Source organism: Giraffa tippelskirchi, chromosome 13 (genome assembly GCF_054371585.1).
Source record: "Giraffa tippelskirchi isolate mGirTip1 chromosome 13, T2T-mGirTip1v1.2.pri, whole genome shotgun sequence".
In the NCBI taxonomy this organism is placed as follows: Eukaryota; Metazoa; Chordata; class Mammalia; order Artiodactyla; family Giraffidae; genus Giraffa; species Giraffa tippelskirchi.
In genome coordinates this window covers 364067-388695 of record NC_137287.1, presented here as the reverse complement: position 1 = coordinate 388695, position 24629 = coordinate 364067, and the positions used below count along the sequence as shown (strand labels likewise).

Here is a 24629-nt window from a genome sequence, read left to right as displayed (position 1 = left end):
TGCCCTGTTCTGTGTTGCTCTTGTGACCTCACCAGCGGGGGGGCAGAAACACACATCCTGGCTCTGACAACCCCCCACCCCCGTGCTTCGGAAAGTTGGACGTTTTTCAGAATAAAACATTTAAAGAAATAAACACACAGAAATGTTGGAACTGCTAATGCGGGTTTTTCCCCTTAGGACTGGAGGTGGTCCTGTGGTCCCTGTCACAGAGCTTTTGCTCAAGGTCACAAGAATTTCCTCTCCCCCGTCCCCACATTTACAGAATGCAGGAGGAAGGGCAGGTTGTCGGGGGGTTCGGGCCGGGGTGCAGGGCTTCTCGCCACCCCACCCGCTGTGCTGCCTCGGAAGGGGCAGGCGCGGCTCCCATGGCTGTGGGCACCTCCCTCGGGTCCCTCACTCAGAGAACTGGTCCAACCAGTTTGCTTCTGCAGGTTTCTTTGCAGGGGTGGGGGTGGGGGTGTTTACCTGTCAGGCCACCTGCAGCAGCAGTTCGGCAGTATATCAGAAATGTCAGCCAATAAAAGGGAATAAAAAAAGCCATAACTGGATCACGAGACTGGCTGAGCTCCGGGGCGCGGACCGCGCTGCTGGCGTCCTTCCTGGGGCTGGGCGAAGGAGCCCCCGTGTGCGCAGGGTTTGGAGCCAGCAGAAATCGCCATGGTGGCTGCTGATTGGGACAGACGGGGCTGTCGCCATCTTGGGTGCTCCTGCGGTGCCCGGAGCTGTGCCTGATGCCCCGGGGCTATGCCCGATCCCCATGTGCTAGCTCCTTGGACGCTCAGCCCCTGGGTCCCTCCAGGCGAGTTCAGCGTGGCCCCCACTGCACAGGGAGCCCCTTGGGCAGGGGCTGCAGAGAGAGGCTGGGCTCCGGGCCCAGAGACAGGGGGGTCGTGCAGACACAGAGCCTGTGCTCCCGCCAGGTGGGGAGGGGGCCTGGTTCTTGCTTCATGAGGACAAAGGCCCCGTGTTGCTAGATATTCCTTTTTTTTTCCACCCAAAGAAAAACCAAAAATTATGATATTTATAGATCTCTCAATTTTTAAATATCGAGAGCTAACTTTGAAAATGGGGCCACCATTGACCCATGAACAATCAATAGACCACTCAGAGATTTCAGTGGTGACCTCCCTTCGCAAAGGAGCCCAGGTCCCAGAGGTTTTATGAATGAATTCTGTCAAAACTTTAGCAAACCGTCCATCCTTTTATAAGTGACTCCAGAAAATAGAGAATAAGGAAGCTGCCCTGCTCCTTGTATGAATTTCAAATGAGTTTGGAGGGACACGCCCATCAGGCCGTGTAAGTGTGAACCCTGGATGGAGCGACGTTGTTGGGAACATCGGCTGACCCTCGGAGAAAACGAGCCAGACCCCCTTCCTGTGGACAGAAAGTCTGAATGTGTTCATGGAAATATTTGGCAGAGGATGCTCTGGACCCAACTGTGTGCCCAGATTCACCTGCTGAAGCTCTAACCACCTCCGTGGAGGCATTTGGGAGGGGGTGGGTGGGACCCCAATGATGGGATTCGTGTCCTTGTAAGAAGACATGAGGGACTCCCCCGTGGCCCAGAGGCTGAGACTCTCAATTCAGGGGCTCGGGTTCAGTCCCTGGTCAGGAAACTAGACACCACGTCCTGCAACTAAAGATCCAACTAAGACCCCGCGCAGCAAGTAAATAAGTCCATGTGATCTTTAAAGAAGACACAGAGAGCCTCCGTCTCTGGCACCTGAGGGCGCAGCGAGGGCGCAGCGAGAAGCAGCCGGATGCCCTCCCGGAAGATACATGATGGTCTCCGTGGCATGATGCCGCCTGGGGGTCTAAGGCGCGCGCACCTCAAGACCCCATGTCGTAAGAGAAAACGCTCACATGCAAGGTGGTGGTGGTGGTCTAGTCGCTCGGTCGTGCCCGCCTCTTGCCACCCCGCGGACTGTAGCCCGCCAGGCTCCTCTGTCCATGGGATTCTTCAGGCAAGAGTACTGGGGTGGGCTGCCGTGCCCTCCTCCAGGGGATCTTCCCGACTCAGGGATCGAACCCACATCTCCTGCACTGCAGGCGGTTTCTTTACCAACTGAGCCATCAGGGAAGCCCACGACCAAAAGGAAACCCCTCAAATCTCAGTACAAGCATCAGAGCTTGGGGAAGTAGGGAGAAGGGGGAGGGATTGTCAACAAGAGCGATCTCCAGCACTGTGAACTCAGGGCCGCAAATCCGCGCCTGGGGTCTAAGACTCCGGTGGCTCCTAGCGGTGCTGGCATGACCGTCGGAGGCAGCGGGGCCACGGTGCTGCCCAGGCTGCTCTGAGCCACCGCAGGGCCCCACTGCTGGGCCCTGGGGTTTGGGGCCACGCCAAGCCCCCCACTCCACGTGTTCCAATCCGGGAGGCCAGCTGTCCTGAGAGCAGGTTTGAAGTTGGATCACAGAGGCTGGAAAGCCTTGGCTGATAATTCACCCCAGGAGTGGGGGTTCTCTGACCATCACAGAGAACATTCCTCGTCTAGAGAGGTGGCCCTCCAGAGAAGGCCTGGTTTCCATGGCCATCTGCTCTCACCCCCAGGGCCTCAGGGCCAGGGTCTGGCTTCCACTGGGATGGGGACAGCAGGTGCCAGGGAACTCTTCACGGCTCTGGAGGTGTCAGCGCAGTGCGGCCTTCCCGGGGTGGATGCTCTGGGAGCCGGGACCAGGCACGCCCAGCGCCCACCCCCCCGGGCCGGGGGCATCTCAGGGCTAAGGCCCACCCCCGCCCGGCCGGCTCCTTCCCTCCTGTCTCAGGATTGTTTTCCCAGACACCTCACTCGGCAGCCTTGGCCACTGGCTTGACCGTAGTGGCTTCGGACGTCTGGTTTCCAAGGTCAAAACAAGTAACTTACCAGCAGGACGTGCTCTAAACATTTACTTGCAAGTCAAGAATTAGCCTTATTTTAAAATGGCACTTGGACAGTGGAGTTTAGATGTAAAATAAACAAAAGCAAAATGTCTGTGCTGTTGAAATTAGCTGTAACGAACATTTAAACTACTTTTGGGCTGAGAATAGCAAGCCCAAGATGGAACAGCTCCGTTTGCATGATTCTTTTTTTTTTTTTTCCAGAAATGTATCGAGTTGGGGTTCATCAGTGCTGTTTTTCTAATTGCGTTCTAGTTGATTTATAATATTATGTGTTCCAGGTGTACAGCATAATGATTTGTAATTTCTAAAGGTGATATTCCATTTCTAGTTACTGCAAAATACTGGCTGTATTCTCTGTGTTGCGCAATGCATCCTTGTAGCTTCTTTATTTTTTACATAGTAGTTTGTGCCTCTTACTTCTCTCCCCCTACATTGCCCCCTACTTCGCGTTGGTAACCACTAGCTCTCTATATCTTTGAGAAGCTGCTTTCTCGTTATATTCACTAGTGTGTTGTATTTTCTAGGTTCTGTATATAAGAAAGATTATACGGTGTTTGTTTATCTGACTTAGCCTAAAGCTCTCCAAATACATCCATATTGCTGCAAATAGCATTCTTTCATTCTTTTTTATGGCTGAGTAATATTCCAGGGTAGAAAAGACCCTGATGCTGGGAAAGATTGAAGGCAGGAGAAGAAGGGGACGACAGAGGACGAGATGGTTGGACGGCATCACCGACTCGATGGACCTGGGTTTGAGCAGGCTCCGGGAGATGGTGAAGGACAGGGAGGCCTGGCGTGCTGCAGTCCATGGGGTCACACAGAGTGGGACACGACTAAGTGACTGAACAACAAAAACCACGATGATATTCCATCGTATAAATATACCCCGTCTTCCTTATCCATTCCTCTGTCGGTGGGCGCGCAGGTCGCTTCCACGTCTTGTTGTAAATACTGTTGCTGTGAATGTTGGGCTGCACGTGTCTTTTTGAATCACAGTTTTCTCTGGTCCCGCTCCCGGGAGTAAGACTGCAGGATCATATGGCAGCTCTATTTTTATTCTCTTTCGGGAACCTCCGTACTGTTCTCCTAGTGGCTGCGCCAATTTGCATTCCCACCGACAGTGTCGGGAGGGTGGGGCTCAGGGGGGCTGAGGTGTGCCTGGAGGCAGAAGCGGGACTCAGCCAGGCAGAGGAAGGCGTCCGTGTGGGTCGGTCTACGAGCTCCCGCACCCACGCTCCCTCACCTGCTCGGCCCTGGGGAGCTGCCCCTCCTCCAGGGAGACAAAGAAGCGTTTAAATAGATGGAAGCAGCTGCTCTCAGACGCGGTCCTGTCTCCAGGCCGGCGGCGGGCAGTGCAGGCAGGGTGGGGCTCTGCTGTCTGTTCCCCGGGGGCTCCTCCACTGACCCGTTTCCAAGACCCCTGAGAACCCCCTGCCCAGGGGGCCCAGGGTCTCGCTTCTCTTCTGGGGAGACGTGTGCCTGGGGTGGGCGACCTCCTCGGGGATGGTGGTTGGATTTCGGTGTCTGGACCCCGGCCTGTGCACCTGGTTGCTGTCCAGAGGAGGTAAAGGCTCCTGGGCGGACGTGGACGCTCCCCGGGACGACAGGGCGTCCCCGCCTCCCCGCACCCCCATCCCACTTGAGGGTCCGTCTCACACCAGACCTGGGAGATGAAACGGCCAGGCTGCCCAGTGGGCACACCCCGCACCAGCCTCGAGCCTCTGTGCCCGTCGAGCGAGCGGTTAAGAGAGTCTGGTTTCCTCCCATTTCTGTGTCCACTGTCTCAACTCCCTTCGATGGAAAGGGCTTCCCAGGAAAAAGGTGGAAAAGGGGTCAGGACTGGTTGCCGTGTCCTGGTGGGAACGGTCACCATCTGCTTTGTCTTCTGTGAGTGGAGTCTGTCCTGAATGATTCTGTCTTCGCAAATCCTCAGGCCGTGCAGAGCAGGGGGTCTTGAGCCCAGGGCCAGTGGGTCCCGGGGTCTTCATCGCCTCCGAGCCGGGCAGCGGGAGCCCCGTGGAGGGCAGGGCGGCCCCCACATGCAGCGCTTTCTTTTGCAGCGACATTTTCGACGCCATGTTCCCCGTCACACACATCGCCGGGGAGACCGTCATACAGCAAGGTACGCCGCGCGCTCCTCCTCCTCAGGGCCGGAGCCCCTGCAAAGGGTTGGTTATTCACTTACGAATGTATTTATCACGAAACTCTTATTGTCTGTCCTTGAGGCAGGTCACTATGACCCTGCATAACAGCGACTTCACAAGTTAGCGCGTGTTAATGTGTTCTGACAATCTCAGTGCTCAGTCCTGTCTGATTCTTCACGACCGCACGGACTGCAGCCCGCTAGGCCCCTCTGTCCATGGGATTATCCAGGCTAATACTGGAGTGGGCTGCTGTCTCCTCCTCCAGGGGATCTTGCCGACCCAGGGATCGAGCTCGCGTCTCTCCTGCATTGGCAGACAGGTTCTTTTTACCACAGAGCCATGGGGGACCTTCTCGTTGTTAAAAAAATTGAGGAGCTATGCAGAGTCCTGGCGACCTGACAGCCGTGGACTTGAGATGGCAGTGCCGTCAGGAGAGGGTACTCTGCCAGCCTGACTGTGGTAGCTGTTTCCCGACGAGTGTGAAGTAGGTCACTGTGTTTGCCACATTCGTACACACAGCTTCCACTTAAAGATTTTTAAAGATGGATGAGCCCCGGCCTTGCCTGGCAGAGGTCTAGGAAGCAGCATCCTAAGACGGTTTGTTACCAGAAAGATGAAAGCCCGCCTCCTCGCGTCACGTGTCTGTTTTCCTTCCCTCGCAGGGAACGAAGGGGATAACTTCTACGTGATCGACCAAGGAGAGGTGGACGTGAGTATCCCCAACTTTCTCTGGACGGCAGCACCTGTCTGCGCCCACACTGAGGTCTAGAGAAGGTCGTTCTGGGTGATGTGTTTCCAGGTTTTCAGTCCAGAAGCGATAGAGTTCACGTAAACGATACTGCAGGCACATCCGAGCAGAGAGCGGGGTTAGGGCGGCTGGTGTCAGCCCGGCCACGGCCGCTGCCGTCCGTTCCCGCTGAGCCGACCGCGGTCCCGGGGCCCCGGCGTGACAGCTCTGCTGCAGCCAGGAGCCCACCACCCGGCAGGCTGGTGCGGCCGCCCCGGGCGCTCACGCTCCTCAGACGCCCAGGGGCCCGGTGGCTCTGGCTTTGCCGTGGAACCTGGCTGCGTCCATCCCAGGATGTCATGCCATCTGATTCTGTTCCGCTTCCTCTCTTTACTGCCCAGTCTCCGGCGTGGGGGCCCAGGCTCTGTTTGGAGAAGCACCTCCTCCATCACCTGACCGCAGGCTGAGCCCCGACCTCCCCTGGGGCCCCACGCGGGCTCCTCCGAGTATTCGGCTCAGCCTGCACTGCTGTCGGCCCTCCCTGTCGGCTCGGTGAGCATGTCCCCGACGTGGGCTGCCAGCCGTCTGTCTCCCCTGAGGTTCTGCCTGTGGCCCTGATTCAGTCCCGCTTGCGCACCTGATCCTGGGGCGTCTGTTTAAGGCTTGCTCAAGGCTGGCTCCACACGGACTGGAGCCCCCTGCCCCTCAAACACAGGGTGAGTCTGTCCCAGGGTCCCGCACGGTCAGGACGTGTCCTCGAGGCCCCTGCGTCGGCCTCGGGCACCCACAACCCCGTCCGAGCCTCCGAGAGATGGATTCCATCCTTGGGGCGGCAACAGCTGGGCATCCCGGGTGGGGGGAGCTTTCTCCCCACGTCCCCCAGCAGCGAGTCTGTGTCCACGTGGCTGCGGCCCTCAGCTTCTGGAGCCGGTGGCGCCGGAGGTGACAGTGTGGGGACCTCTGGGCGAGCCACAGGGGCTCGGGGTTTCTCTCGTCCCAGGCTTGGGCCTGGACCAGGCCTCGGGCAGGGGCCGTCCTGTCTTCCTCAACAGAGGAAACTACGGCAGGAGCCAGAGGCCAGGGCCCCGGGGGAGGTGGTGGGGGAGGCCGCAGGCTGGACCAACCCCGACCCGGCTGCCAGCTGGTCAGAGACCCAGCCGCAGAGAGACAGCGGGCTGCAGCGCCTCGCTCCCGGCCGCCCAGGTCGCTCGGGGCTGAGCTCTGCGGGCTCCCCCCATCCCTCGGCCTCTGCGTCCCCACTGCTCTCCTCCGCCGTCTGTCTGTCCCTCCCTCGTTTTCTGGCTCAGATGTCGATCGAGCGCTTGTTCCATGCTGGGCACTTGCAGAGCCCCGGGGATACCCCCTTGGGGGGACACGGCCCTGCCCTCGGGGTTCATGGGGGTGGGGAGAAAGCTGAGAAGGCAGTTCCCAGGGAGCCCCTGGCCGTCCTGTCCCTCTGTTCTTATACCTGCTCTGCCTTGCAAACTCCTATCCATCCTTTCAGACCCCGCCCAGGCAGAGCCGCTGGGCTCCGCAGAGTGTGGGGTTCCCTGAGAGCTGAGACGACCAAGCCTGGGTTCTCCCCAGCTAGCAGAGATGGAGATGGCTGCCCCGTGGCCCAGAGTCCCGTCCTTGTCTTTCTAGGAGCCTGAAGGGTGTTGGGGTCCCGTGAGATGTGTCCCCCAGCCTGCGTCCTCCACGCAGACCTGGGCCTGCACGCCTGAGCCGTGTGTTACTCTGTGTCGCCCCAGGAGGTTAGCATGGAGCCCTCAGCCCCGGCTCCCGGAGCCCAGACGCTTGGGCCCGTGGGTGGACGCCGCCTCCTGGCTGCAGTCTCCAGCTCGGGCCGTTGGCCCAGACGGGGCAAGGTGGTGACCGCGGGGCCGTCAGCCTTAGCAGCTCCTCCTGCGGCCAGTGGGCGCAGGGCGGCCCAGGAGCCTGTGGTGTGACCCATGGAGCACCGGCCACGTGCCAAGGACCAGAAGGTGGTCCGTCAGGAACTGGGGAGAGAGAGTGGCCGGATGCGTCATAACCAGGGCTGTCATCTCTGCTCCAGGTCTGAAATGCAGCTTCTCCTGGCCTGGAGCTGTGCTTCTGGCCTTGCCTTCTGGGGCGGGGAAGTGACCGCGGACCAGGGACTGGCCGCGTGTGAGGGTTCCTGGGGGGCTCTGTAAGGGTGTGGGGAGCAGAGACCAGGTCCACTGCGTTGTTACCCTGAAGCCCCCAAGACACGGGCCCCCCTCGGAGGCCCCACCCTGGCCTTTAAACAGGAGGGTTTGAGAGTGGCCGTCCAGAGCCCCCTTCTGCGGGCTGAACGCTGCCCCCTGACCAGCAGTGCCCTGGGGGGGAACGGCCAGGTGACCGGATGCCAGAAGCACCAGCTTGGTTTAAATTACGGTTTTCCAGGGAGACGCGGATAGTGCCGGCCGCAGCCTGTGTACCGCCGAGAGCTATAATCCGTCTTCCTAAGTATAAAAATATCTCTCAATTTGTTTTATTCGTGGAACATAGCATTTCCACTTGGAAGGGCGCTCCACGGCCGGCTTCATGGCTTAGGAGCGCCGCTCCTCCCCACCCCGCCGTCCAGGCACCTGGCGCTTTGGGGCCTCCGGGAGGGGTGCCTGCCACACCCTGGGCTCTGCCCCCGCCCGGGGCCCTCCCGCTTCCCCAGACGTCTGTGGGCACGGCCGCTTCCAGAGGTGGGGGGGCCTCAGGGGACAGGGCACCCCAGGCCGTCTGGCTCCGTGGGTCACGGCCGGTCAGTCTGTTAGTCTGGTGTTCTGATTTTTATTTTTCAGTCGGTAAAGTACACACTCCATAAAAGCTGCCATCTTAACCGTTAGGTGTCCAATGCGGGGCCATTAGCACATTCACGTTGTCACATGGCCCTCCCACCACCATCTCCAGAACGTTCTCATCTTCCCAAACTGAGACTCTGTCCCCATTAAAGTCTAACCACAGGCCCTCCGCCAGCCCCTGCCCACATCCCCTACGTTCCATCATCTCTGTGAACTTGACGCCTTCAGGGGCCTCGTAGAAGCGGAACCACACGGCATCTGCCCTGCGTTGGGCTCATCCCACTGAGCGTCGCCTCCCAAGGTTGGTCGACGCTGCAGCAGGCAGCAGAGCCCCGGGCCTTTCTGCCTGGTCACGGGAAGGGCCCCTGCCTTGTTCATCAGTGATCATGACCGGCGCTGCTGTGGACGCTGAGCCGTGGGGGGACCTGGGCATCCTGCTCCGGGTGCCGTCTGCTGGCCCGTCACTTCCCGGGCGCAGGGCGGCCGTGGCCCCCAACCAGCTGTGAAGCTTTCCTGCGGCGTCTCACCCACAGGGGGCGACTGGGGGCCCTTCACCCTCTCGGGTCTTTGCAGGGGTCCTGGAGACCCCACTGTGGCCAGAGGCTGCTCTGGAATTGGGGGACAGGTGACCCAGAGCCCCCATGGTGCTGGTGACATGAGGACAGCTTGGGGAGGGTGCTGGCCCTCAGGCACGCTCCACGCTGGGCCCCCTGACGGGCTGCACGCTCCACGCTGGGCCCCTCACTCTGGAGCACGCAGCCCTGCAGACAGGATGGGGGCCCGATGAGGTCCTGCCTGTGGACCCCCGGGCAGTGTGAGGTCTGCGGGGGAGGGCGGGAGAGGCCCAGGCACGTGGCGGGTCCACAGAGGGAACCGAGCTGGTGGCCGGTCGCCCGGGGAGAGGATGCTGATCCCACGTCGTCACCCACATGGCTCGGGCTCCACAGACGGCGTCCAGCAGGGAGACTCGGGGGAGCTACTCTCAAGCGAAACCAGTGGGTCAGCCCCCCATCCCGCCAGGCTCTTGGGCTAAAGAGGCTTGAGACTCGCGACCCGGTTTACCCTGGAACAGCAACCGCGTACCTGGACTCACCTGCCCGGACGCCCCCACTCTTTGTGGCTGGAGCCCGGGACGTGGAGGAGCTGGACCATTAACTTTTTCTCATCGCCTGTGGCACAAAAAACAACAGCGACTGGCACGCCCGGCTTGCTTCCTCGCCCCGGCGGCTCTGGGTTACATGGGAAATAACTGCAGGAGGGGCGGGGCTGAGGTTGCAGGACAGCACCTGCTCCAGTGGGTGGATCAGGCCGTGACTGTCTATCTCCACTTACCCCACAGTGGCTTCAGTGGGTTTTCGATTTTCTGTGGTGTTGCGTGTTGAACTGAAGTGTCCTTGTGGGTAGGAGCAGGCGGGCAGGCAGCCCCATGTGTCCTGGCTGTCTGGATTGGTGGGGCTGGGACCGTCTGAAGCCCCCCCTTCTGAGGGTGGTTCTGCTTTGTGGGTGTCACTAAGCAGATTCCTGTGTCTTCAGTCACCACCTCCACCTCTGTCCAAAGTTAGAACCAGAGCTGGTCCGTGGTGGGCGGGCGTGAGCATCACCTGCCGACATCCTGGGCTGCACCCCCGGGGCTCTGAATTGGGAGGTCGTTGCTGGGGGGCAGGTTCCCAGGTGGTGCTGTGCACCTGGTCTGCACACCACCTGTCGAGTAACCTGGTGGAAGTCTGGGACCCCCCTCGCTGACCCCTGCTCCCCTCTGGTCGCCCTGAGCTGGGCTCCAGCTGTCACAGGGGGTGCGTCCAGGTTCAGCCCAGCCAGAACCTCAGTGGTCCCCGGACACACCTCTCCCCACGTGGCCTCCCCGTGTGGCCCCCTCGGGGCCTCCGTGCTTGATGTTGCTGCATACGGATCCTCCAAGTCCAGTCCTGCCTCGGGCTCTTCGCACGTCCTGTCCCGTCTGCCTCCAACTCTCCTCACCCCTGGTCTTTGCGGTCTGGGCTCGCCTTTGCCTCCTCGAAAGTCCTGAACAGTGGCTCTTCCCCAAATCTTCCTCCCCCTTTTTCTCCGGGGCCTGCAGCTTGTTTTAAGGACAATTGAAAGTCGCTCAGTCATGTCCGACTCTTTGCGACCCCGTGGACTATACAGTCCATGGGATTCTCCAGCCAGAGCACTGGAGTGGGGAGCCTTTCCCTTCTCCAGGGGATCTTCCCAACCCAGGGATGGAACCCAGGTCTCCCACATTGCAGGCGGATTCTTTGCCAGCTAAGCCACCAGGGAAGCCCTTAGGGATAATCATTACCGACCCGCTGGTCAGTAAGTCCCTGTGAACTGGAATCCGCGTGCTTTCCACTGCTGAAGCCAGCGGTGAGAACACGCATGGCACCCCGGGTGCTGAGCTGACCTGGGGGTGACAGTGACTGAATGAGCCAATGAGGAGCAGCGGCTGGGGGCGCCGGGTGTGGCTGGAGACCCGGGGGCGGCGGGAGCGTGGGTGCCGGCAGTGTGGCCTCCCACCACTCCCCTCGCAAAAGAAGGAACAAAAAAGTGCAACAAAGCCCGAAGGAGCCCCTTTGCATGTCAGCCAGGGTGGGGCCGGGCGCTGTGTGGCTGTGCTGACAGCAGCTAGTGTCCCGAGAAGGATGGCCCTTTGTGCTCCGGGGGGCGGCCCGGCCCGTCCTCGGCTCCACACAATGCTTTTCTCTGATGCCTCTGAGGACGCGGTCAGCGCTTGGTGAGGAAGGGGGTCCTCGTGGCCCCCAGGGATGTGCTCCGGCCCAGGTGCCCTTGCTGGAGTGCGTGGCAGCTGCCTGCCCGCTCTTTGGGGTGCACCCTGGGGAAGCACGGCTGCTGAGCGCCTGCCCTGCTCCCGGGGGACCCTGTCTCTTCAGGGGGTGATGGGGCGGCTGGCCTGCCCCACAGGCACCCGAGGCTGAGGGGAGCTGCTTGCCCTCCCTGGGCTCCAGGGATCCAGCAAGGCTCCCGACCCAACCCGGGACCCATGGTCCCCCGAGGCCGCATCTCTGTGGTGACCCAGTGCCAAGGGGTGGGCGCAGCAGCCCCCGGGGGGGGCGAGCTGGTGCAGACTGGGGGTGCTGCTCAGCAGACCGGGGGTCCCCACCCTGCCTCATGCGTGAGGAAGGAGGGTGCTGGGTCACCCGCAGGGAGGTTCGCAGCCGCATCAGAGCTGAGGCTGGGTGGCGTCCATCACCCTCTGCAAGAACCGCGGACCAAACCCAGCACTCAGCTCGGCCGCACCGAAGGCCGCCCGGGGTACCAGGCCAGCTGCCCCGTGGGCACCCTAGGGCACAGAGCCTGGGAGGGCCCTGGGAGCTCCTGGTGCCCGGAGACATTCAGCGCCTGTCCAGGGTGGCGGGAGAGCTCAGCACTGCACACGTGGGTTCGTGTCCAGGCAGAGAGGGCTCTATAGACACGCGAGCCCCACGGCCTCTACAGACACGCGAGCCCCCCGCGGGCTCTACAGACACATGAGCCCCGGACACGTGAGCCTGTGGGCTCTACAGACACGCGAGCCCCGTGGGCTCTACAGACACGCGAGCCCTGGACACACGAGCCCGTGGGCTCTACAGACACGCAAGCCCTGTGGGCTCTACAGACACGCGAGCCCCACATGGGCTCTACAGACACGTGAGCCCCGGACACGCGAGCCCGCGCGCTCTACAGACACGCAAAACCCCCCCCGGGCTCTACAGACAGGCGAGTCCCCCGGTCGCTGTGACTGCCCCTCCATGGACTTTGGTCCCTTTGGGAAAACCAGAAGCTCCGGGGATGTGCTTTTGTAGAGCATCTTGGGCAAAGCCTGGCGGACACGCGCCCTGCCTTGCGGGAGGACGGGCCTCGCCTCGTGGGTGCTGCTGTGTCTCCCCCGGCTCCTGGTGGGCTCGTGCGGGCCTGCAGGCTGAGGACTTCCCGGAGGGCTGCGTGTCGTCTCGTCCCCCCGACGCCGGCCCTTCTCCCCACCCCGCTCACACCGCACGCAGTATCACCGGCGCGGCACCCGCGGACTGGCGATTCTGAGCCTCAGTCATGGTCGAGATAATGCGTCATTGAGTCCATAAGAATTGCTTCCATGATTCGTCACAATCCATTCTTCCCCGACATGCACGCTTTTTGCCAATGGGAGCCATTCTTTAAGCTCATTGACGCCGAGGCGATGAACAGAGGTTGTGTTAGTTGATCGTACGCGAATCCACATAATGAACAATCCAGGCCATTCTGGCAGCAGGCGGACCTGCAGTCAATGCATAGTCGCGACACTGTGCGGGGCCAGCGCCCTCGAAGGCTGAAAGGGAACCTTGTCCGCCTCTGGGCTCGGCCCTGGGCGCTGGCCTCCGCTCCCATTGACCACAGGCCTGGGCGCTTGGGTGCTGCCCGAGGAGCTGGGGGTCCGGGGGACTCCGGGGACCTGGCTCCTCCTGGGCCGCGGGGCCTGTGGGTAGAGGCAAGTGATGGCCCGGCTGCTGCGTGGAGCCTGGGACGGACGGGAGGGCAGCTTGTGAACGAGGCGGCCAGGATGGAGGGGCCGCCTGGGTGGGGTGTGAGCGTCCTGGCAGGGTGACACCTGGTGGGCGGTCAGGAAGCCGGGGCCCGGCATGCCCTGGAGGTGCTGTGGAGGGGTCCCCATGCGGCAAGTGGCACTGTGACCCCAGCCCCCAGTCCCCCTGTCCCCTGCAGCTGTATGTGGACAGAGGGTCGGTGACCCCAGGCCCCCAACACTGTCCCCTGACCCCAGGCCCCCGACACTGTCCCCCCCCCGCAGGTGTACGTGAACGGAGAGTGGGTGACCAGCATCAGTGAAGGCGGGAGCTTCGGGGAGCTGGCGCTCATCTATGGCACCCCCAGGGCAGCGACTGTGAAGGCCAAGACAGACCTCAAGCTCTGGGGCATTGACCGGGACAGCTACCGGCGTATCCTCATGGTGAGTGAGCGAGCAGTGCCTCAGGGGGGCATCACCAAGGCTGGGGGGGCATCAGTTGAGTCTGACACCCGCCAAGTATCTCATAGGAACCCCGGTCATGTCCGAGTGGGGTGAGTACGGATGAGATGGGGGAGGGTGAGTGTCAGGTGGGGTTCTGGAAATTTACCCAAAAGGCAGGCAGACAGCTGGGGAAGCCCCTTTGCTTTCCTTCCTGTTCTCCTTACAACGGTCTGGAATGTGGTTGTGATGATTGGCGCTCCAGCTGCCATTCTGTACCATAAGATCACTTTCCTCAAAGTGGTGGAGTGAGTTCCCGAGAGGAGCCCAGCGTCTGCTGGAACAGTAGGACCACAGTCCCAGGCAGGCCGCGGGCCTCTCGGCTTCCTTACTGGGCGACAGTCATTTTACATTTCCTTACACGCAGCTATCTCCTCTCTTCGTGTTTTGGGTGTAAGCATGCATACCTGTGCAGGCCACAGAGGGGCTGTTGGGAACAACAGGGCTGGTGTTCACAGAAGGCTCTGGAGATGAGTTCCTGGGCAGAGGGGGCCCTTCCCAGGCAGAGGCGGCTGGACCTTCCCCTGCCCACTCAGTGTTCGTCCTGCACACGCGCTGCCCAGTTCCCGTGCTGGGACCCGCCAGGGGACGGGGAAGCTGACATGCTGGTGGAGGAGAGGAGAGAGCAGACGTGCCTCCTGTGACAGTTTCTGAAGAGGGTGATAGAGCAGAGGGGGCAGGTGGGTGCAGGGCCACTATTTTATAGAAAGCCCTGAAGATCCCTCCCTGAGGTCCCCTGTGACAAAGCGGTGTTGAGCGGAGGCCTGCAGCAGGGAGCCCTTGGCCGTCCAGGAGGAGAGTGCTTGGGCAGTGGGAGCAGCCGCTGCAGAGGCCCTGGGGTGCAGGCCTGCCTGGTGTGTGTGTGGAGCAGCGGGGAGATGACTAGGATGCCGGATCCCAGGGCAGAGGGGTGGTGGTGGGAGGGCTGGGTCCTCGGGCCCTCAGCCCCTGGGGGTCCTGGACTGACTCCCACTGCAGCAGGCGCCCCTGCAGGAGCGTGGGCAGAGGAGTGGCAGGGGCCGCACCGGGCCTTCCGGGTGAGGGTGGAGAGCATTCCGGTTTGGGCAGGGTGAGGGGAGCCGGGAGGTCCTGGTCGGCCACGCTGGTCTGGGGGAGTCCCTTGTGCCCGCAAGTCCCCTGGCCGAGGCCCCTGGGAGCTGAGTGCCAGGTCGTTGAGGGAGTCACACTCCTTGGCTGTCGTCTTCTCCCGGGGTGACCGCTGGCCCAGGTGCTTTTCCGAGCTGGTCAGGGCGGTGCTGGAGGGCCTGGGCTGAGGGCAGCCCCCAGGGGGTGGTGAAGGTGTCTGCTCGGAGTTGACTCCTGTGAGCCTGCGATCCAGGGGCCCTGCCGGCCTGGAGGGAGGTCACTGAGGGGACGTGTTGCCGGGAGACCCGGGGGCTGCACATGCGTCTGCCACAGGCCCTCAGGCCTCGGTCGTCCCCCAAAGACCAGCTGGGCCCTGCAGCTTCGGGGTGGCTGTGGTTGGGGGAGCTCCGGATGTTTAGGACAGGCCCTGTGCTCTCAGTCCCGTCTGAGCCTGCAGAGCGGTCTTGTCTCGCGGGCCCCTCTGAGGGCCCCACTGTAGCGCCTGGTCCTTTATGGTGCAGGGAGGGGGGTCAGTTCAGTCCGGAGACCTCTGTTTTGTGCGGCTCCTTGTCTGCACACTCTGGGGTCATCGCTGGGCACCCGCTGTGTGCGGGGGCTGTTTCAGTGCCTGGAGGCCCTGCCCTGCCCTGCCCAGTGAGGCATGTCCTCGTGGAATGTGGCCCCCTCTCTTTGGTCTCCAACCTGCCCGCTCCTGCCTTCCCCGGAGGGCAGCCTCCCCCGTGCTGGCTGCTCTGGCACACCTGGCCCCATTGCATAAGCCACTGTTCCTTTACCACCATCCACACCGAGTTGTTCTTGGCTGTGGGATCTCTGTGGCTGGAACCTTATATTCAGGGAAGTTCCCAAACCACCAAGGCAGCCGGCGCTTCCTCTGTTTTAATTCTGGATCCCTGAGCACTAAGAATAGCCGCGGCCATGCCCGGAGCCGGCGGAGCCCTGCACTTCAGGAGGAAAATGACAGTGCGGCCCACTTGGAAGGGAGTGTCCGTGACGGTGTCCGTTTCTGCATCAGACTGCGGCCTGGGCAGACATGGGTGCGCCTGCCGCGCGGTGAATGGACCCTGAGCTGGACACACGTGGGTGATGCCGGATGGGGGCTCGTGTCTCCAGGGAGAGGACCACCCACCTCCGAACCCCAGCACACCTGTCCGGGAGGTGCCCCCGCTCTGCGCGGTACAGACAGATGGATGGAGCTCGGTGAGACCAGCCACACCCGCCGCTTCCGAGCAGAGTGGGGCCTTCCGCTCTGGGGCCCCTGGACAGGGGCCAGCCCCCTAGACTTCTTTCCTTGAAGTGTCAGGACCGTTTGTTCACCTTGACTCTTATGTGAGACCCTCCGGTTGAAGCTAATGAGTGTAGAATCCTGTTGCAGAGGCTGGGCTAGAGTCTCCAGAGCCCCACTTGCCTGGGGTGACCTGAGACCCTTGGAACCGTGTCCCGAGCCCCCACCCCACGTGCTTGGGCCCCTGCTCCCATCCGTGACGTGGGGCAGCGGGGCCTGTGGCCCACTCCTCGTGGGAGCTGGGCCAGGTGGTGAGGAGCTTCGTTTCATGGCTGCAGGGCCGGCTGGGCCTTCGTGTGTAGGGGACAGGGCGCTCGGCACAGTCGGTCCAGCTTGGAGAGTCATCTTTCCCAACGTAGATGCCTCCTCAGCCTGGCAGGCCTGCACCCTCCCCCGAGCTGCGCCCCGCGTGGCCTGGCGGGCAGGAGCACTGTGAACGCTCTGGACTCAAGAGTCAGGGGTCGGGAGCCTCCAGGGGCCTTGGGTAGTGCTGTCCGGGGTATGTGCACTTTGGCCAGAGCCCTGCTGTCCCCCAGGACCCGGATCCCTTGCCTGTCCTCAGGGCTGGCTCAGACCGTGCGGCTGGGACAGGGCAGAGGCTGGCACTTTACGGACGTTTTAGGTTCCCGTCTTAGGACAGACCTGCCCCTGGGCCCGCCGGCTGCAGCAGCGGGACCTCTCACTGGGCAGTGGGTTTGGGGTGGCCTCGGGCCTGTGCCAGGAGGTCGGGGCTGGGGGAAGGCATGCCCCTAGCTGGCAGTGGGGCGGGCCGTCGGGAAGCACGGTCTGCCCCCCATCCTTCTGTCCGGGGCCAGTGGGGGTCCAGCTCTGCTGTGCTAGGGAATGGGCGTGTGATGGACGGTGGCTGGAGGAGTCACAGGGGCCTCGAGGTGTAGGTGCCGGGGGGGGGGGGATGTAGGTGGTCTTGGCCCGATGGGACCCCAGCAAGGAGACGTGGAAACTGAGGCTGACACCGCAGGTACCAGGGAGACAGAGCTGAGAGGGGCCGGGGCCCACTCCTCCCGGCGGCCTGGGTCCTGTGAGCAGCCCTCGGGATGCGGGTCCAGGCCCCGCTGGCCCCGTCCCCACCATGGCCCCGGGCAGGCCCTGTCCCGGCACTGGGGTCCGTGCAGCGCCATCTCGCCAGGCACGAAGCCCCCAGGGGTGCCAGCAGACAAGCCCCCTGGTGGGGGTCCTGGCCGGCCCCCCGCCTCGCCCTGAAGGAGAGCTCCGACAGGAGGCGCCTTGGTCGGCCTGGGAGGTGGGTCTCCCCGCCGGAGGGTCCCGGTCGGCCGCCTCCGGCTGTCATCCTGCGGCGGGAGACAGATGGGCCGGTTGTGGCGGCTTTAATGTCTGGGGTTGCCGGGCAAACACGCCTGCATTCCAGCGGGCGGGCGTAGCTGCTGGGAGGTCAACGGGAATATAAATTATCCTTCAAAGAAACGCCTCTCTTCGGGCCGGCGGGGGTCTGAGGTGGCTCAGCTCTGGCTGGGGGCTGTGCTGAGCTGAGCAAGCCACCGCCGCGGGGGTCCAGACCTGCCACCCGCGGACACGCCGGGCCACACGAGCCCTGGGTGCTGCAGCTGACCGCCCAGACGCTGTGTCCCCTGCACGGCCATCACTGGATGCTGCAGAAGCCTGGTCCATGCCCTCTTGGTCAGCTGTGAGGGTCTTGGATCCCAGCCCTGTAGGGGCTCTGCTGGATGAGGGGGCCTCGGGGAGTCTCTGGGCTTCTTGGGGACAGGCCGGGAACCTCCAGAATTCTGGAATCGAGACGCCGCCTTTGCGGTGCTGGTCTGGCCCCGAACCACAGAGTCATGGGAGCTGATGGGGAGGCGGAGTCCCAGGGCTGGGGGGCTGGGGTCCCCCCACCAGGCCGGTTGACTGATGTTTGCTCACCTAGCCTTCACGGAATCCTGTGGGGACAGGAATTAAGATACCCCGTTGTCCAGAGGAGGAAACCGAGGCTCAGGGTGGGCAGCTGGTCAGGGCGTGTAGGTATCTAGTAAGGGGTGGGCTTTGGACCCAGCGCTTCTGAAGCCCCTTGAGGTTTGGCCTCGTGGCGCCCCTTCCCGTGTGAGTCTGGCTGAGGCCATGCGCTGTGTGTGCAGTTAGGATGGAGACCCGGGGGGAGCAGGCAGTCTGGGCTCCATGGCGGCAGCCCCTCAGACCCCTGCTCGCTTGAGGGGCTTGCAGGACACGGAACGCCCCGAGGGCCTCCTTTTAGGGGCTCAGGGTCAGCCACGTGGGAGGGATTGGGGCGCAAAGCCCTCTAAACACCTGCTTCTGTCTCCTCCCTGCAGGGCAGCACGCTGAGGAAGCGCAGGATGTACGAGGAATTTCTCAGCAAGGTCTCCATCCTGGGTGTGTGCCTGCCCACGTGCCGCGCATGCTGGGGACACACACACACACGCGCGCGCGCGCATGCTCACGCACACACGCTGTCGTGTGTCTGCCTCCACCCCTCCGTGCCGTGCGTGTCCATCTGTGCAGGCGTATGGGTTCCCGTGAACACACACATGCACACACACACACTCACACACGCGCACACACACACGCTCACACGCACTCATGCACACATGCTGTCGTGTGTCTGCCTCCACCCCCCCACACATGCTCACACGCATGCAGTGCCCCCCGCACCATACACACGCCCACTGTGCATGCAGGCGTGGGGGTTCCCGTGAACACACACACACACATGCACTCACGCACACACGCTGTCGTGTGTCTACCTCCACCCCTCTGTGCCGTGCGTGTCCGTCCGTCTGCCATCGGAGCTGCTCTCCCCACGCTGGTCGGTCTGGAGGTCTCACGTGTGCCCTGCGTTGAATGTCTTTCCTGACCTGTTTGGGGGTTTCCTCTGTGGGTGTTCCCCCCCTTCTCGTCCTGGGGTGTGACAGATACATCGACCGCATCCCCACTGACTGTGGGGAGTGTCAGGAAGGCCCCCCAGCAGCGTCTTTTCGCTGTTTGGACCTTGCTCTGAGGTTCAGGACGGTGCGCTGTCGTCCCGGCCCAGTCGCCCAGCAATGCGGCGTCTCCGCGCCTGTGTGGGGCACTTGGGAATTCTGTGTCGTTTTAACCAGTTGGGGTGTGAGTGTGTGTCTAGCAGCTCCCGTTAAGGGCCAGGAGGGCAACCTGCTTGGGAAAGTGTCGGCTCAGAGCTGCGGCCCCGGGAAACCACCGGGAATAACCACCCAGGAACAGTTCCTGGGGGAACGTCTCAGCCTTAAACCCCAGGCTGGACGCAGGTTTGTGGGTGCAGGTGGCGAGTGAGGCTCAGCCTCCTTGTCTCAGAACCTGTGGGCTGAGGAGGAGAAAAAAGGTGCAGATTCTTGGGTGCTAGGGCGGCCGGGAGGCAAGAACATACGATGAACAAAAGGCAGTCTAGTCTCTTCAATAGTGGTGCTGGGAAAAGTGGACAGCTGCACGTAAAAGAATGAAGTTAGGGCTTCCCTGGCGGCTCAGTGGTAAAAAATCCGCCTGCCAATGCAGGAGACACAGGTTCGATCCCTGGTCCAGGAAGATCCCACACACCGCAGGGCAACTAAGTCCGTGCACCGCAGCTACTGAGCCTGTGTCCAGAGCTGGGAGCCATGAGGACTAAAGCCCAAGAGCCGTGGAGCTGGAGCCTGCGGTCCGCAACTAGAGGAGTTACAGCGAGAAGCCTGCTCACCGCAGCTGGAGAAAAGCTAAGCAAAAGCAGCAGAGACCCAGCCAGCCAAAGATACATAAACAAACAAGTCTTAAAAAAAGAATGACATCAAAACATTCTCTAACACCACCTACCAAAACCTCTCAAAATGGATTAAAGACCCACATGTCAGACTAGATACAATAGAACTGCTAGAGGAAAACATAGGCAGAATACTCTCTGACATAAATCTGAGCAATATCTTTTTGGCTTCATCTCCTAGAGTAATGGAAATAAAAACAAGAATGAACAAATGGAACCTAATTAAACTTAAAAGCTTTTGCATAACAAAGGAGACCATAAACAAAATAAAAAGACAACCTACAGACTGGGAGAAAATATTTGTAAATGATGCAATAGACTAGGAATGAATTTCCAAAATATGCAGACAGCTCATAGAGCTCAATATCAAAAAAACAAACAACCCGATCAAAAATGAGCAGAAGGTCTAAATAGTTGTTTCTTCAAAGAAGATGCAGAGATGGCTTCCAACTTTGCTAATTGTTAGAGAAACGCAAACCAAAACTACAGGCAGGTACCACCTCACACTGGTCAGAATGGCCATCATCAAAAAGTCTACAGATCAATTTCAGAGAGGGTGTGAGAAGGGAACCCTCCTACACTATTGGTAGGAATGTAAGTTAGTGCAGCCACTATAGAAAACAGTGTGGAGATTCCTCAATAAACTAAAAATAGAGCTACCACATGATCCAGCAACCTCACTCCTGGGCACATATCCAGACAAAACTATAATAAAAAAGATGGGTGTGCCCCTATGTTCATAGGAGCACTATTCACGATAGCAAAGGCATGAAAGCAACCCAAATGTCCATCGACAGATGAATGGATAAAGAAGATGTGGTCCATATATATCCATAATGGAATATTACTCAGCCATAAAAAGAATGAAATAATGCCATTTGCAGCAACATTCGTGGACCTGGAGATTATCATACTAAGTGAAGTAAGTCAGAGAGAGAAAGAAAAATACCATATGATGTCATTTATGTGTGGAATCTAAAAAAATGAACTTATTTGCAAAACAGAAAGATGCTCGCAGACATAGAAAACGAACTTATGGTTACCAGAGGGGATAGCGGGGGTGGGACGGGAGGGGATGAGCAGTCTGGGATCAGTAGATACACATCACTATATATAAACTAGATAACCAACAGGTCCTACTGTAGAACACAGGGAACTATATTCAATATCTTGTAATAACCTATAAGGGAAAAAATTCTGAAAAAGAATAGACAAGTGTAACGGAATCACTTTGCTGTGCACCTGAGACTCACAGCATTGTAAATCAAGTATGAAAGGAAAGTGTTAGTTGCTCAGTCTGTCCGACTCTTGGCGACCGCATGGACTATACAGTCCATGGAATTCTCCAGGCAAGAATACTGGAGTGGGGAGCCTTTCCCTTTTCCAGGGGATCTTCCCCACCTAGCGATGGAACCCAGGCCTCCTGCATTGCGGGCAGATTCTTTGCCATCTGAGCTACCAGGGAAGATGGATAGAAATCAGCCAGACTTCAATTTTAAAAATGGTTAATCAAGAAACGGGCAGGGATGAGGATGGCGCTTTCAGCATTTCCCACAATGACGAGAAGATGGAAAGAACCTGAAATCTGTCATCACAGGAAGGGACTTGCGCCCGGGTGTCTGTGGTGCAGGATTGCCTCCAGTAAGGCACGTGGACGAGGCCTCCGCACATCCGCACGTGTCAGGACGGGTCGGAGACACGTGTGTGTCTGCACAGTTTTGGGAACGCTGAGTCGTGTTTACAAAGCTGGGTTACAGTAAAGGTGTCAGACCACCGATGGGAGGAAACTAACCAAACCCTTTAAGATTAAAAAAAAAATTCCACCAAATCCTTCATAGTCGCGGCCTCTGGGGAAGGAGAGAGAACTCAGGCTGAGACAAAGGGACTGGGTCTTGTCAGCGCACAGCGTGTTTGTGAGGAGCAGCTCCAGCGATCGTGGCCAAGTGGTTCTGCGATTCCATTCAGGACAGATGCTGCCTGTGTCGTCCGTTCCAATTTTCTGATTATTTTTTCCACATTACAACGGGAAGGGCACGACTGTGGAGTCAGTGCCCTGGGCGCTGTGAGCGGTGGGGGCAGGCGGGTCCCTGCCAGTGGGGTGGCGGTGGCAGGCCCGCCAGGGGCAGCCCTGCAGCGCCTCGGCTTTCACGGGGGGAGCAGAGACGCCCCGACCCCGTTTCCTGGGGCAGGAGTAGACTGCAGGCCGGGGCAGGAGTGCGAGGTCTCCTGGGAGGGCAGCGACCGGGAGCGGGGCCCTAGGGCCGTGTCCTCCTGAAGCATCGCCCCCAGTGGGTCCCTCCCTGGCAGGCGTGCGTGCTGCTCGCTTGGCTGAGCCTGGGGGTGCCTTTGGGCGCCACCCGCGTCTCCTGTGGGCTTTCCACTACGTTCCCCAGCAGCATTAAGACTCCCCCAGAAGGGTGGCGTCGGGGTGACCCCACGTGGGCTGACCGTCCGCACCTGGAGCCCAGGGAGCTGAGTGCAGCGAAAGTGCCCGGAAGCTTCCACCTGGGAGGTCAGGCCCAAGGAGTCGCCCAGCGTTTTTTCCCCGACACTTCTCTCCCGGGATTTGCATCGTCAGGGAGGAAGCCCTGATTCTCCGACCTCGGGTCGTTCAAGATCTCAGATATAATAGAAAAACCTGCTGATCAGACACGAGGAAGTAAACTTCCTGAGCCCGAGGCTGTAAAGACAGAGGCTCTTGTCGCCCTGGAAGGAGACCAAGCACCAGTCACGCGTTTACTGGCACCGGTTTCCTCGTGGGGACAAACCGTGATCCCCGCCAGAGTCACCTGCGGTCACGCGGTGGCCCCTCCGCCTCCTGCGGGTGCCAGGCCTGGATCGCGGGGCAGCTCCTGCCCAGGGTGGTGGCTGGCGGGCAGCGTGCTACCAGGGGCTCTCCACCACGCCCGAAGCCGCTCCAGCCCGTCTCGGTCAGAAGCCTGTCCTTTGTGACGTGCGGCCCTGGCAGGAGTTTTCAAGCAGAGAAATCCCCCTCCTAGTCGAGACCTAAAATAGATAGTCTGCTCTGTGTTTTCAGTGGCTGACCTACATAAGTGCATCTGATGAGTGCAGGCCAGAAAAGTTTCTTTGACCAAGGAAGAAGCAATCAGGTGATCATTAATTTTTTATAAAAGGAGCTTGTTATGTTTTTCCTTCCAGAGGGCTGAAAGTGGATAATGATGGGAAGGGAAGGCGTGAGGAAGCGGGGAAAGGTACAGAACTTGCAAGCGTTAAAGATAAACTTGCTGTTGGAATGATGTATCTTGACCTAAAATAATGGAAGGTAGTCCCTGCCTCTGTCACAACGTAAACTCAGTTGTGTGCTCTTTGGGGGCGCTGAATGGTGTGTTATAAACAGCGAATTGCTTCAGCCTCTGAATTATTTAAACCCCTGAGCAGCCTGAGTGCTGAGCTGCAATTATATTCTTTGCAAAAATCCAGGCAGCTCTGTTCTCTCAAAGATAAAGGCATTTCACCCCACGTTAAGCTGGACTCATGCCCACTGCCCCCCGTTCACGTTGTTTACGTCGAACCTGTGGTTGACGTGGGTTAGAGTCGGTCCAGGTTCTGCATCCTGGTCCACCTCCTGGCCCCAGCTCACTTGTGGAGATGCCTGCGCCTCCTGCACAGAAATTTGCTGTCTTGTTCACCCTTGTGACTTAACAAAGCCTAGTCACCCCGAGGCCTGGCCGTGTGGGTGTGTTCTGAGTTTGTCTGGAGAGGGGAGCTGGCCCCCGGGACCCCCCCGCCTCACATGACCCCCCGTGTGTCCCCCCAGCGTCCCTGGAGAAGTGGGAACGTCTGACAGTGGCTGACGCCCTGGAGCCCGTGCAGTTTGAGGATGGAGAGAAGATTGTGGTCCAGGGGGAGCCCGGGGACGGCTTCTTCATCATCACGGAGGTGAGTCTGGCTCAGGCAGGCAGAGGGCTCCGGGCGAGGGCCCCAGCCGGGGGTGGGGGTGCTGCGGGGTCGGAGGTGAGGCCTGCTCTGCACCGCGCCCCTCGCCCGGGCCTGCCGCCCCCCGACTCGGCGCTCCATGCCCACCGCCTCCGTTGGCCGCGTGGACAGCGGCCTTGGGCCCCCACCGGTCTCCTCGCCCTGGGGACCCGCGGGGTCTCCCCTGGCACCGGGCCCACCCCGTGCAGATGTTGCAGAGACCAGACATGCCAGGTGCACGCATGAAGCTGGGACGCCAGACTCGGTCGAGGGAGGGGAGAGGCTGCCCCGAATGGGACCCGGGGGGACATGTGTGTCCTCGCCGGGGGAAGTGTGTGAGCTGGGGGCATGGGGGTCTCCCCGTGCGGCCTCTCACGACCGTGTGAACCGGCCATGGTCCCCGATCGAGTTTGGTGTGAGAGGTGGGTGCCAGCTTCCCCCACCTGGACCGGCGTGAGTCACCGGCCCCGCCCGCAGCCCCCCCCCGTGGCGACAGCTGGCTCCACCGTAATCCGTGGCGGCCACGCTCGGCCTGGCGCTGACGGGCGCGAGCAGCTGCGGGGCCGCGCGTCCCCCCACCTGGGGCTGGGCTCGGCCGTGGTCCCCAGAGAAGAGCCACAGCCGCCCCGGAGTGGACGGGGTGGGGGGGCGCCGCGGGGCCCTCCCCGTGACGCAGGCCCGAAACTATGTGAGTCTGGCTCCCTTCCTACTTCCCCGGGCCTCTCGGTGGGAAGAGTTTCTGCCGCCCGCCTGCCGGGAAAGCACGTGCTCCAGCCCAGCGCGCTGCCCTTGGAGATGAGGTGCCCGCAGCACGGCGGAGGCAGTGCGGCTCGAGGCTGAGAGCCACTTTGCCTGCTGTTGTGGCGGCAGAGAGGGTCCCCGAACCGTCCAGGGAGAGCCGGGCCAGCCTGGGGCGGCGCAGAGAAGGCTCAACCCCGGTGACAGGCGGCCGGCACCCCTGGACTTGGAGCCGCTTTCTTGGTTTGAAACAGCAGTAGGGGGCTTCCAGGCTGCTGCTGTGG

The 24629-nt window shown here is 60.7% G+C and overlaps 1 protein-coding gene across 13 annotated transcripts in view; it reads left to right on the top strand.

Annotated features, from left to right (window-relative positions):
- The window catches only part of PRKAR1B (protein kinase cAMP-dependent type I regulatory subunit beta), an 80081-nt gene that overhangs the window by 43576 nt on the left and 11876 nt on the right, over window positions 1–24629 (top strand). For 12 of the 13 annotated variants that reach the window (XM_081552374.1, XM_081552372.1, XM_081552377.1 and 9 more), the window contains 5 exons: window positions 4942–5003; window positions 5688–5734; window positions 13328–13486; window positions 18236–18296; window positions 23450–23571. In XM_081552374.1, the coding sequence (XP_081408500.1) occupies window positions 4942–5003; window positions 5688–5734; window positions 13328–13486; window positions 18236–18296; window positions 23450–23571 (451 nt within the window). The remainder of the gene's footprint in view (window positions 1–4941; window positions 5004–5687; window positions 5735–13327; window positions 13487–18235; window positions 18297–23449; window positions 23572–24629) is intronic. The other variant, XM_081552371.1, reaches the window with a different exon arrangement.